The sequence below is a fragment of the Oncorhynchus gorbuscha genome, linkage group LG10, assembly GCF_021184085.1.
Source record: "Oncorhynchus gorbuscha isolate QuinsamMale2020 ecotype Even-year linkage group LG10, OgorEven_v1.0, whole genome shotgun sequence".
NCBI lineage: Eukaryota > Metazoa > Chordata > Actinopteri > Salmoniformes > Salmonidae > Oncorhynchus > Oncorhynchus gorbuscha.
Genome location: NC_060182.1, coordinates 49,573,500 through 49,587,328, shown reverse-complemented (window position 1 = coordinate 49,587,328; position 13,829 = coordinate 49,573,500). Strand labels below are relative to the sequence as shown.

The following is a 13,829-nucleotide window of genomic DNA, read 5'->3' as shown; positions in this document are numbered from 1 at the left end:
TCCATTAAAGGTAAAATCTCCTATATCTATAGACTCCTTTCTGAGAAAGGAGGCTCCTCCTTTACTCCTTTGAAAATAATCTGGGAAAAGGACCTTGGTCTGACTATCAGTGATGAGTTATGGGTGGAGGTTTGCAACAGGGTATACTGCACCTCTACTAATGTAAAAATGAAAGAATCTAATTACACATTTTTGTACAAATGTTATGACACTCCAATGAGACTCCATAGAATGAAAACAGACATGTCTCCTAACTGGCCCAAATCTATTACTTGGGGCTCGGGACGATTCTGTTGTGAGTTATCTGGCCCAAATGTATTACTTGGGGCTCGGGACGATTCTGTTGTGAGTTATCTGGCCCAAATGTATTACTTGGGGCTCGGGACGATTCTGTTGTGAGTTATCTGGCCCAAATGTATTACTTGGGGCTCGGGACGATTCTGTTGTGAGTTATCTGGCCCAAATGTATTACTTGGGGCTCGGGCTGATTGTGGCTAATCTCTGGCAGATGATTACATGGGTTGCTTGATATAATTAACATTTATTTATTTATTTTCCCATTGTTTCTGTGATATTTCTTTATTTAAGAGTCCTGTTTAAGTAGTATTTTAGTATTTTTATACTTTGTGCATATTGATAAGCATTAAAAATAGGGCCTCCCGAGTGGCGAAAAACTGAGTTGCTACAGATGCTGGTTCGATACCTGTGCCAGCCGTGACCAGTAAACCCATGAGGAGACGCACAATTGGCCCAGCATTGTACGGGTTAGGGGAGAGCCCTGCCGGGCATGATGTCCCTGTCCCATCACGCTGCCGGAGCAGCTCCTGTGGTGGGCCAGGCACACGGTCACTAAGGCTGCATTCCAGACACTTGAAGGACACACCTTCAGCCCTCAAATTAAGTGGATAGTTCTGATGATGTATCATGACATCTGACAAGTTTACACTTGCAGGGTGAGGGAGGAAGGAATTCATTTTAAATGGACTGCCCTTGCCCGGAAATTCATCACTCGGAAGACAATTGTGTTTTCAGCCACCGGGTGCTTTATGTGCGCTACAGTCAATCATGATTGCATGTTTACTTATATTAACTATATAATTATTCATATACACATACTGTATGATAGGTAGCAAATTAATTCCCTAACTAACATTAGCCTGCCTAGCTACTTCTGAAGAAGGAAGAATTTTTATTTCTACAATTTCCAAAAGCTAAACAAACAAAAACATCATTATTTTTATGAGATGTGTCTGTGCATTAGTAGCACAATTTCTAACTTATTTACATTCGTTTTTACTTGCTCTTGTTTGTTGACTACAATGACTGGAACAAACTGCAAAAATCACTGAAGCTGGAGACTCTCTCTCACTAACTTTAAGCACCAGCTGTCAGAGCAGCTCACAGATCACTGCACCTGTACATAACCCATCTGTAAATAGCCCAGCTAACTACATTATCACCATACTGTTATTTATTTTGCTCCTTTGTACCCCAGTATTTCTACATTCATCTTCTGCATCTATCACTCCAGTGTTTAATTGCTAAATTGTAATTATTTCGCCACTATGGCCTATTTATTGCCTTATCTTCCTTATCCTACCTCATTTGCACACACTGTATATAGACTGTAAAAAATGTTTCTATTATTTTTTATTATTGACTGTATGTTTGTTTATTCCATGTGTAACTCTGTGTTGTTGTTTGTGTTGTACTGCTTTGCTTTATCTTGGCCAGGTCGCAGTTGTAAATGGGAACTTGTTCTCAACTAGCCTACCTGGATAAATAAAGGTGTAATTTAAAAATGTAAAATATAAAAATATTGAAGTTGAGGTTTTAAAGTTGTTTTAAGGTTTTCGCAGACTTTTCTTGGCGGATGTTACAATCGTCACAAATTGAATTATGGAGAGTTTCAGGACCCGGAGTGGACATTATTGTACACTCGCAAACTCAACTAAAAACAAGGGCTGAGGGGCTTACTTTGCAAACTTCCCTTGCTTAGCTAATCATTTGGACCACCCTCCATGATGGCGACGGGGATACCCCAAGGGCATAAGGCGAGGGTAAGTGGACAAGGGTGTGTCTTTTAAGTGTTTGGACCGCAACCGGGAGTTGCAGCGATGGGACAAGACAATTGGGATATGACAAAAAGGGTGTCAAAAAATAAATTCAATTATTTAAAAAAAAATGTGGATTGGTATAATTTGTATGTAATAAAATGTATACAAAATGTAAATTAATGTATACAAAATTGTATGTAACTTTGTATACTTTTATTTAAAAATGCATCGGGCGCTTATGGGGTGATTCTGGTAAAATGCCGGCAAAGCCTGCTGAATTCCGGTAGACTGAAACGGTCTGAGGTACTTGGGCCGATTCTGGTCAGTCGTTCATTTTGATTCCTGGCCGATTCCTCGTTGTTGGGGAGATACAGGATATTCGTTTAAAGAGTATATTAAGTAGAACGTAATTAGATACAGGCTAAAATATGTAATGTTTTTTAAAGAGAAACGGCGCTGGCAGACAGGATTTAGTTCATCCCGGTCTCTGGCCCACACTCCAGTACAGGAGGGTGCGGTAATGCACCATACCGTTGGACGCCAACCACCGATGAACCCCACCGAAGAAGCGGCCATTTTGTTAGACGTTTGACGGCTAGGGAGATTAGCTGACGCCTTTCGTATTGTTTTTTTTTTTTTACCTTACCCTCACAAATTGGAGGTGTAATTACACTGGTTCTTATAATTGATCAAGTATAATTTATTTTGCGAACAGGGTCGACCTCGTTTTTAAAACCGTAAAGAAGTTAGGACTATTTTGTGTATCATATTCGTGCGAGATCCTGCTAACCATTCATGTTGCAAGCGTGTGCGGTGTTTATTAGCCAGGAACACAAGGCCTTTTCAGCTCTCATGGCCACCATCTATCGATTTTTTTAAACAGCTGTCTGCCCCGTGAACGCACAAATTATCAAAACTTTTATCTTTCACCCAATTTGTATTACCCAAATTAGATTAGACTCCTTGGAATATCGCTTTGCTAGCTGGTTTTGCTAGCTAATCGACAGAACCCCGCGTGCGCCATTAGCTGTGAATTAGCAATTAGCTAACTACTTCCTAATCTAACTTTGAGACCATGGCAGAGTTGTACATTCGCGTGGCAGAGGACGAAAACGAAGAGCCAATGGAGATCCCATCGGAGGATGATGGGACTGTTTTGCTGTCAACGGTTGCAGCCCAGTTTCCCGGAGCGTGCGGCCTACGTTACAGGAACCCTGTGTCTCAGTGCATGCGAGGCGTCCGTCTAGTTGAGGGTATCTTACATGCACCTGAGAATGACTGGGGTAGTCTGGTGTACGTCGTCAACTACCCAAAAGGTAAGGTGTGTTTTCGTTTAGAGGCTACGTTGGTAGTTAACGTTAGCTCGCCAAATGTAGCTGCATGGTTGTTGGTACCCGTACTATCTAGCTAGTTAACGTTACTTGCTAATGTTAGCTAGCAACTAGACCAATATGTACTCGTAAGGAGTCTAACTTTACCCCCTTGGTCCACTGACCTTGTTATTTTCAGAGGTAGACTCGATCTGGCAGCCAAATACATCTACATGAGTCGATTCTCAATTGTGATACGGTTCTAGAAATACAAAGCCCTTTAATTTTACAAAAGCAAAATACACACTCATAACTCGATTTATCACAATTGTACCCGACAGTATTTTTCAGTGACAACACGTTTATGGCGTCTTCCTTCCTTGACACGCAGGTATTTGGAACGCTAGGTAGCCAATTGGCACAGGTGGTCCGGCAGGTCGAAAAGCATGAAACATTTATGGCAATTTAGCTTGCTGTTGGTGGCTAATTTGTCCTGGGATAAAAAAATATTGGGTTGTTATTTTGCCTGAAATGCCACAACTGACTGGAGTGTAAAATAAAGAGACTCCCTTTTTCTGGACCCTGTCTTTAAAAGATACTTTGTAAAAATCCAAATAACTTCACAGATCTTCATTGTAAAGGGTTTAAACACTGTTTCCCATGCTTGTTCAATTTATTTGTATTTTAACCAGGTAGGCAAGTTGAGAACAAGTTCTCATTTACAATTAAGACCTGGCCAAGATACAGCAAAACAGTTCGACACATACAACAACACAGTTACACATGGCGTAAAATAAACATACAGTCAATAATACAGTAGAAAAATAAGTCTATATACAATGTGAGCAAATGAGGTGAGATAAGGGAGGTGAAGGCAAAAAAAGGCCATGATAATATATGCCATTTAGCAGACGCTTTTATCCAAAGCGACTTACAGTCATGTGTGCATACATTCTACGTATGGGTGGTCCTGGGAATCGAACCCACTACCCTGGCGTTACAAGCGCCATGCTCTACCAACTGAGCTACAGAAGGACCAATGGTCCTTGATGGTGAAGTAAATACAATATAACAAGTAAAACACTGGAACGGTTGATTTGCAGTGGAACAATGTGTGAAGTAGAAATAGAAATAATGGAGCAAAATAAATAAATACAGTAGGGGAAGAGGTAGTTGTTTGGGCAAAATTATAGATGGGCTTTGTACAGGTGCAGTAATCTGTGAGCTGCTCTGACAGCTGGTGCTTAAAGCTAGTGACGGAGATGTGTTTCAAGTTTGAGATTTTTGTAGTTCGTTCCAGTCATTGGCAGCAGAGAACTGGAAGGAGAGGCGGCCACTGGAAGAATTGGTTTTGGGGGTGACCAGAGACCTATACCTGCTGGAATGAGTGCCACAGGTGGGTGCTGCTATGGTGACCAGCGAGCTGAGATAAGGGGGTACTTACCTAGCAGGGTCTTGCAGATGACCTGAAGCCAGTGGGTTTGGCGACAAGTATGAAGCGAGGGCCAGCCAGCGAAAGCATACAGGTCGCAGTGGTGGGTAGTATATAGGGCTTTGGTGACAAAACAGATGTTACTGTGATAGACTGCATCCAATCTATTGAGTAGGGTATTGGAGGCTCTTTTCTAAATGACATCGCCGTAGTCGAGAATCGGTAGGATGGTCAGTTTTTTGAGGATATATTTGGCAGCATGAGGGAAGGATATTTTGTTGCCAAATAGGAAGCCAATTCTAGATGTCATTTTGGTTTGGAGATGTTTGATGTTAGTCTGGAAGGAGAGTTTACAGGCTAACCAGACACCTAGGTATTTGTGGTTGTCCACACAGTTATGAAGACACTTAAGACACTAAAGAGGCCATTCTACTGACTCTGGAAAACACCAAAAGAAAGATGCCCAGGGTCCCTGCTCATCTTCCTGAACGTGCCTTAGGAATGCTCCAAGGAGGCATGAGGACTGCAGATGTGGCCAGGGCAATAAATTGCAATGTCCATACTGTGAGACGCCTGAGACAGGATGGACAGCTCATCGTCCTCTCAGTGGCAGACCACGTGTAACAACACCTGCACAGAATCGGTACATCTGAACATCACACCTGCGGGACAGGTACAGGATGGCAACAACTGCCTGAGTTACACCGGGAACGCACAATCCCTCCCATCAGTGCTCAGACTGTCCGCAGTAGGCTGAGAGAGACTGGACTGGTGGCTTGTAGGCCTGTTGTAAGGCAGGTCCTCACCAGACATCACCGGCAACAACGTCGCCTATGGGCACAAACACACCGTCACCGGACCAGACAGGACTGGCAAAAAGTGCTCTTCACTGACGAGTCGCGGTTTTGTCTCACCATGTGTGATGGTCGTATTCGCGTTTATCGCCGATGGAATGAGCGTTACACCGAGGCCTGTACTCTGGAGTAGGATCAAGGTGGAGGGTCCGTCATTGTCGGGCGGTGTGTCACAGCATCATCTTTACTGAGCTTGTTGTCATTGCAGTCAATCTCAACGCTGTGCGTTACAGGGAAGACATCCTCCCTCATGTGGTACCCTTCCTGCAGGCTCATCCTGACATGACCCTTCAGCATTACAATGCCACCACCTTTGTTCAGGGACATATTATTCAATTTTTGTTAGTCACATGTCTGTGGAAATGGTTCAGTTTGTCTCAGTTGTTGAATGTTATGTTTGTACAAATATTTACACACGTTAAATTAGCTGGAAATAAATGCAGTTGACAGTGAGAGGATGTTTCTTTTTTTTTTGGTTTATGTAAATGTATTTTGCAACGTGTCTGGTATGGTCAACATGTAACGCTAACCCTATAAAGGTGTATCAATTTAACGTTTTGAAAATCACTTCTGTAATAATGAAAGATAATGTCCTTTAAAGGCCTGATTGGTGGAGTGCTGCCAAAATGGTTGTCCTTCTGAAAGGTCCTCCAATCTCCGCAAAGGAACTCCGGAGCTCTGTCAGAGTGACCGTCGGGTTCTTGGTCAGTTCCCTGACCAAGGCCTTTTTCCTCCGATTGCGCAGTTTGGCTGGGCGGCTACCTCTAGGATGAGTCTTGGTGATTCCAAACCTCTTAATTTAAGAATGTTGGAGGCCACTGTGTTTTTGGGGTCCTTCAATGCTGCAGCAAGTTGTAGAAACAAATCAAGGATGATCAATGGAAACAGGATCCACCTGAGCTCAGTTTTGAGTCTTAGCGAGGGTCTGAATACTTCAAAATAATTTTTTGCTTTGTCATTATAAGATCTGTAGATTTGTATTTATCAATTTTAGAACAAGGCTGTAACGTGAAAGTCAAGGGATCTGAATGCTTTCAGATTGCGCACTGTACATCTGAAATATCTGTCTCATTGTTCTTTCTGTGACAGGTACAGTAACCCCGTGTCTCAGTGCATGCGTCAGATCTTTGCTTGCGCTGGGTGAAGTCTGTTTTTTTGGGGAGCAACATGCACCTTCTAGTAACATGTTACAAATGCAGACTCGCAAATAGCAATATTTATTCTTGACTTTTAATTGTGAAAGTAAGTCTAGTCAAGTCTTCCCTTGCTAGAAAGTTGGCTAAACAGTCTATTAGCTTCCCACATTACCATGTGAAATAATCTGATTTATAATGAAGTAATATGCCCTGACAATTTTTTTATACTTGGCCTGTGTAACTGTTATCCCGATTTGATATGCTGCAATGTTTTCGCATATCAGATAGTGTCCATTTTTAGCCACGGAGGGGGGGGAAGCATAACAATTTCAGTCACAGTTCATATAAGGAAGTCAGTCAATTGAAGTAAATGAATTACATTTACATTTAAGTCATTTAGCAGACGCTCTTATCCAGAGCGACTTACAAATTGGTGCATTCACCTTATGACATCCAGTGGAACAGTCACTTTACAATAGTGCATCTAAATCTTAAAGGGGGGGGGGTGAGAAGGATTACTTATCCTATCCTAGGTATTCCTTAAAGAGGTGGGGTTTCAGGTGTCTCCGGAAGGTGGTGATTGACTCCGCTGTCCTGGCGTCGTGAGGGAGTTTGTTCCACCATTGGGGGGCCAGAGCAGCGAACAGTTTAGACTGGGCTGAGCGGGAACTGTGCTTCCTCAGTGGTAGGGAGGCGAGCAGGCCAGAGGTGGATGAACGCAGTGCCCTTGTTTGGGTGTAGGGCCTGATCAGAGCCTGGAGGTACTGCGGTGCCGTTCCCCTTAGTCCCTAATCTATAGATTTCACTTGACTGGGATTACACACATGGATCTGTTGGTCACAGATACCTTTAAAAAATGTAGGCGCGTGGATCAGAAAACCTGTCAGTGTCTGGTGTGAACACCATTTTCCTCATGCAGTGTGACAAATCTCCTTCGCATAGAGTTGATCAGACTGTTGATTGTGGAACGTTGTCCCACTCCTTCAATGGCTATGCAAATTTTGGGGATATTTCCGGGAATTGGAACACGCTGCCGTATGCATCGATCCAGAACATCCCAAACATGCTCAATGGGTGACATGTCTGGTGTGTATGCAGGCCATGGAAGAACTGGGATATTTTCAGCTCCCAGAAATTGTGTTCAGATCCTTGTGACATTGGGCCGGGCATTATCATGCTGAAACATGAGGTGATGATGGCAGATGAATAGGCCTCAGGATCCCGTCACGGTATCTCTGCATTCAAATTACCATCAATAAAGTGCAATTGTGTGTTGTCTAGTTTATGCCTGCCATTATCCCACCGCTAGTTTATACCATAATCCCACCGCCACCTTAGGGCACTCTTTTCACAACGTTGACGTCGGCAAGCTGCTCGTCCACACAATGCCATACATGTCTGCGGTTGTGAAGCGGGTTGGACGTAATGCCGAATTATATCAAATTACATTGGAGGCGGCTTATGGTAGAGAATAGAGGTCGACCAATTATGATTTTTTTTCAACGTCGATACCAATTATTGGAGGACCAAAAAAAGCCGATACCAGTTAATCAGCCGTTTTTTTTTTTAAGTGTATTTTTCTATATATATTAGTAATAATGACAATTACAACAATACTGAATTAACACTTATTTTAACTTAATATAATACATCAATAAAATCAATTTAGCCTCAAATAAATAATGAAACATGTTCAATTTGTTTTAAATAATGCAAAAACAAAGTGCTGGAGAACAAAGTAAAAGTGCAAATGTGCCATGTAAGAAAGCTAACGTTTAAGTTCCTTGTTCAGAACATGAGAACATATGAAAGCTGCTGGTTCCTTTTAACATGAGTCTTCAATAGAAGTTTTAGGTTGTAATTATTATAGGAGGTATAGGACTATTTCTCTCTATACGATTTGTATTTCATATACCTTTGACTATTGGATGTTCTTATAGGCACTTTAGTGTTGCCAGTGTAACAGTATAGCTTCCATCCCTTTCCTCGCCGCTACCTGGGCTCGAACCAGGAACACATCGACAACAGCCACCCTCGAATCAGCGTTACCCTTGCAGAGCAAGGGGAACAACTACTCCAAAGTCTTAGAGCAAAAATTGTTTGAAACACTATTAGCGCGCACCCCGCTAACTAGCTACCCATTTCACATCGGTTACACCAGCCTAATCTTGGGAGTTGATAGGCTTGAAGTCATAAACAGCGCAATGTTTGAAGCACAGTGTAGAGCTGCTGGCAAAATGCATGAAAGTGCTGTTTGAGTGAATGTTATGTTGCACAACCTTCAATGTTATGTCATAATTACGTAAAATTCTGGCAAATTAGGCGGCCAAAACTGTTGCATATACCCCGACTCTGCGTGAAATGAACGCAAGAGAAGTGACACAATTCCACCTGGTCAAGAACAAATTCTTATTTTCAATGACTGCCTAGGAACAGTGGGTTAACTGCCTGTTCAGGGGCAGAACGACAGATTTGTACCATGTCAGCTCGGGGATTTGAACTTGCAACCTTTCGGTTACTAGTCCAACACTCTGGATAAGAGCGTCTGCTAAATGACTTAAATGTAATGTAATGTAACCACTAGGCTACCCTGCCGCCCCATATCAAAAAGTTTAGATTTCGTAACCTAATGCATCTGATAATAAGCAACAAGCTCTCTTGACAGCGGTGCTGCTTTCTCACACTTTTGAGGATTTGACATGTTATGGTGGTCATCAGCAAAGTTGTTTAAAGCGGGTCTCAAAAAGCTACATTCACACGAAACGAGCTGAATTAAATGTAAAAGGCTTTGAAAATAAAAAAACTTGCAGTGTGCTCTGTTGACATTTCAGAGATATGCTTGTTTATGGGAGATCTTCTAAAAAATAATAGGAATTTTGCACTATATGAAGTGTATACTAAAATATGAACATGTCTCTTACCTCTGTTTTATGGCCTCGAAGAAGGATGAGTTCAACTGTGATTTCTGTTAGTTTCGCCTGAATTCTCGCACAGCTTTCAGCCTAGCTGACGCAATGCTATTTTCCTGATGTTTCTTTTATTGGCCTCCCGTTGATTTAGTCGCCCTAATTGTGGCCATCCTACATGGGTAAAAATTAGATTTGGACCACTGGTTTTCTTGGAGTATCTAAACATATCGGTCAAAATGTTTTTGGGGCCTCCCGGGTGGCGCAGCGGTCTAATGCGGAGCTTGTGGCGTCGCTATAGAGCCAGATTCAATCCCATGAGGCAGCGCACAATTGGCCCAGCTTCGTTTGGGTTAGGGGAGGGTTTGGCCAGACGGATTTTCTTGTCCCATCTCCCTTGAATGGCTCCTTGTGGCAGGCTTGGGCGCCTGCAAGCTGAGTTCGGTTATCAACGGCTGGCTTCCGTGTTAAGCAAGCAGTGCACCTTGGCAGAGTTGTGTTTCGGAGGACGCATGGCTCTCGACCTTCGCCTCTCCCGAGTCCATACGGGAGTTGCAGCACTGGGACATGACTGTAACTACCTTTTTGGATATCACGAAATTGGGGAGAAAAAGGTTTAAAGATAGCCAAAAATAAGGTTATAATGTTTGGTTTGTTTGAACAGTCACTGCGATTTTATATATTATAGCAATGCCAAAAAAGTATTAAATATTATTTAATGCCAAGCTAAACCGAGACAGCAAACTTGAAGTTGATTAGCTTCCCACATCGCCATTTGAAATATTCAGATTTATAATGAAATAATATGCCCTGGCAAATATTCATATACTTGCCGGTGTAATCTACAACATTATCCCAATTTGATAAGCTACTTCAATATATCCCCCCCATGAGCTAAAATAGAAAGCGCAAGCTGTTTTTACCAATAGCCTGGAATCTATAGTTATTACTTTTGGAGCGATTCTAAATAAGGCTACAATGTTTGGTTTATTGTTTGAACAGTCACTGAGATAAATTGTATTTATCAACGCAAAATAGTTTACTCTGATGCATAGCCTATAGGTCAGATCAAGGAACCAAGTGAGCTTCATTGCCTACACAATGCTGCCATGGCTACGCAAGGAATGAGATTTTACCTTTTTCATGTGGTATGTGAGTACGTAGAATGTCGGAGCGCACTCCAGCGACATTGCTACGCATTAGGCGTAGCTCCGTAGGGTTTGTCTCCATAGGGTATACTAGCTAGATCTACCTAACATTTCTATTTCTTAGCTAGTTAGTTTGTTTAGGCCAATGACCAAGTATTTTAACATGGTTCTTCCTCCTGATTTTGTTTTATCACTGTATCATAATGTCATACAACATTTTGCATTCCTGTGTCAGATAACAAAAGGAAAATGGATGAAATGGATGCTGCCTCTGCGGTTAAAATGAAGAGGAGTATCGAGAAAACATCAGACCTCATTATCCTTGGTTTGCCTTGGAAAACGTCTGAGCAAGATTTGAAAGACTACTTCGCCACTTTTGGAGAAGTCATCATGGTGCAGGTAACCCAACCTAATCAACATTTTGTTGAATGGTTGATGTACTTCATGGAGGTAGCATGCATGTCAATAATCATACCTCTCTCTGTCTCTCTCTGCAGGTCAAAAGAGATGTTAAGACTGGGAACTCAAAGGGTTTTGGTTTTGTTCGGTTCACTGAGTACGAGACTCAATCCAAAGTGATTTCTCAGCGACACATGATTGACGGAAGATGGTGTGACTGCAAACTACCCAACTCTAAGGTATTTAATCAATGTTTAGGAGTACCTGCTTATTTGAATCCTTTCCTCTAAAGTCTCAATTGTGTTCTATTCCCAGTTCAGGTAAAATATTTAAGTGCTTTCACTCTTTTATTGTCATGGTAGGCAGGTCCCGATGAGCCCATGCGCAGCCGTAAAATCTTTGTTGGCCGCTGCACAGAGGACATAACCACTGATGAGCTCCGGCAGTTCTTCATGCAGTATGGAGAGGTCACTGATGTCTTCATTCCCAAACCCTTCCGGGCTTTCGCCTTTGTGACTTTCGCAGATGACCAGGTATGTTTTTCGATGGCTGTTGCTCAACCTGTGGTGCGCAGATTATATTCTGGTTGGTTTTCTTGTTGAATCATCTCCTACACCCACCCCCCTCTCTGTCTAGGTTGCTTCAGCCCTGTGCGGAGAGGACCTGATCATCAAGGGTGTCAGCGTGCACATCTCTAACGCTGAGCCTAAGCACAATAATAGTAGGCAAATGATGGATCGTGGGGCTGGTGCGTTCGGGGGCCAGGGCTATGGCGGTGGTCGTGGAGGGATAGGGAGCAGTGGCAGTAGCGGGGTGAATTTTGGGGGGCTTAGCCTTAACCCAGCCATGATGGCCGCCGCTCTGCAGAGCAGCTGGGGCATGATGGGTATGCTTGCTAACCAGCAGGGTCAGACCAATTCGGCAGGTACTGCCGCAGCCGGGCAGACCAATGCCACCCGAGATCAGAGCCAGGCCTATAGTTCTAATAGCACCAGTTACAGCAGCCCCAGCTCAGCTAGCCTAGGGTGGGCTGCAGGCACCAACTCTGCCTCCGGCAGTGGCTTCAGCTCCGGATTTGGCACCTCTATGGAGTCAAAATCATCAGGTTGGGGAATGTAGAAAACTTTGATTTAAAGTCCTATTTCTAGATTCATCTGTTAAGTATTTTGAGGGGCAAGAAAGAGCTAGTCATATCTTATGTCCCTGCTATTTAAAACTATATTGCCTTTCATTTTGTTAAAGACATTTGACTATTCATATGTTTGTGTGTGTGACTAATTCTGTAGGAAATGAGTGCACAGAGTGGTTGAAGTGTATAGTTCTTTAGGGGTAAACTGCTACACTAAATGTCTTTTTTTTTTCTTGAGAAAAAGTTATTTAGTTTAAGACGTGACATGATGACTCTGCATGCTAAGTAGATATTTCTGAGATGCACGAGTAATCACGAAAGCCCCCCTAAACCACCTGTATATGGTCTTGAATTGGGCTTGAGGTTTAATCTCTGTATGCAGTTGATTCTTTTTTTTGTTTGCTGTTTTATGGAAAGCCTTCATGAAAATCTCTTCAACAAGTTAACTGTTCTTCTTTTTTTGTTGTTGTTGAATTTCCTGGAAAGAAAGCCCCTCATTGGCAGCAATGTTTGACCAAACTCAGTATCAGTACCCCTCTTCCCATGTGTAAATGCTTTGCCATCAAAAGACACAGCTTCACTCTGCATATACTGTGTTAGACTGTGGGTGTTGTCTTTATCTCCCCTTTTTATGGATCAAAACATCTTGTCTGCTTTATCACTTGAGAACAAAGCGATTGGTAGTGGCAAGAGTGAGAGACTTGAGTGGGAAAAGCAGTGTGTAAAGGACTGGTTGTGCGATGCTGAAGAGCCAGATGTCTGCGAGAGTTGAGAAGAACCTGTGGCTTTGTGCGAGTGTGTTCCATATGACCATCAAAAGGACATTCATCGTATCTTGAGATCCCGACGGTCTCCTTTCTCTATTTCTATCAAGCTTAATCTTGAACACAATGGAATGTTTAGCGCTATGAATATTTGTATCCTTTCTTGCTGTCTGATTTGACGTGGATGCTGTATGGTGTGTGTGCTTCATTTTCTTCTTGTTCCTACCCCTTTCCGTGTGAAAATGTGACCTGCTGTTGGTGATTGTCTGTGTTGAGAGCACTGGGGGAGCTTGGAGGATTGTGAACTCGGTGTGTCTTAAGAGGGTGAAGTGGCAAGCGTTTGACGAGCTATTGACATTTTGTGTTAGTGTTTTTGAATGCATTTTATATGTTTTGTCAATCAAAGGGAATTCTCAAATAAAACAAAATTTGACCAGGTATGTTGCCTACCTGACAGTAATTTAGTTTAAACATTTTGGACTGTTAACATTAATTGAACTGCGAACACTTTAATTTGCATGTATAGGAACCTTGGACACTGCCGGCTCGGGTTTACATCAAAACCCCAGAGTGAAGTCAATTTTCAGGAAGCTGAAGACTGGAGTTTGATGCACTGTTGGTTGGGGGCAGGCAACAAGCCAATAGTGGAGATGCTGCAGAATGCCTTATGTTTGAAAAGGGACTTCTTCGCCCC

General features: G+C 42.6%; 1 protein-coding gene across 1 annotated transcript; it reads left to right on the top strand.

Annotated features, from left to right (window-relative positions):
* Positions 1 to 2,364: 2,364 nt before the first annotated feature.
* LOC124046204 (TAR DNA-binding protein 43-like) lies at positions 2,365 to 13,573 on the top strand. Its single transcript, XM_046366322.1, has 5 exons — positions 2,365 to 3,373; positions 11,079 to 11,242; positions 11,341 to 11,481; positions 11,605 to 11,775; positions 11,879 to 13,573. The coding sequence occupies exons 1-5, from the start codon at positions 3,133 to 3,135 to the stop codon at positions 12,359 to 12,361; spliced, it is 1,200 nt and encodes a 399-aa protein (XP_046222278.1). The 5' UTR covers positions 2,365 to 3,132; the 3' UTR covers positions 12,362 to 13,573.
* Positions 13,574 to 13,829: the final 256 nt, after the last annotated feature.

Excerpts from the sequence above, each read along its gene's own strand:
- LOC124046204 (XM_046366322.1), top strand. The coding sequence starts at position 3,133 with ATGGCAGAGTTGTACATTCGCGTGGCAGAGGACGAAAACGAAGAGCCA. Across the intron at positions 11,243-11,340 it reads GAGAAGTCATCATGGTGCAG|GTCAAAAGAGATGTTAAGAC; the intron begins GTAACCCAACCT and ends CTCTCTCTGCAG. Across the intron at positions 11,776-11,878 it reads TGACTTTCGCAGATGACCAG|GTTGCTTCAGCCCTGTGCGG; the intron begins GTATGTTTTTCG and ends CTCTCTGTCTAG.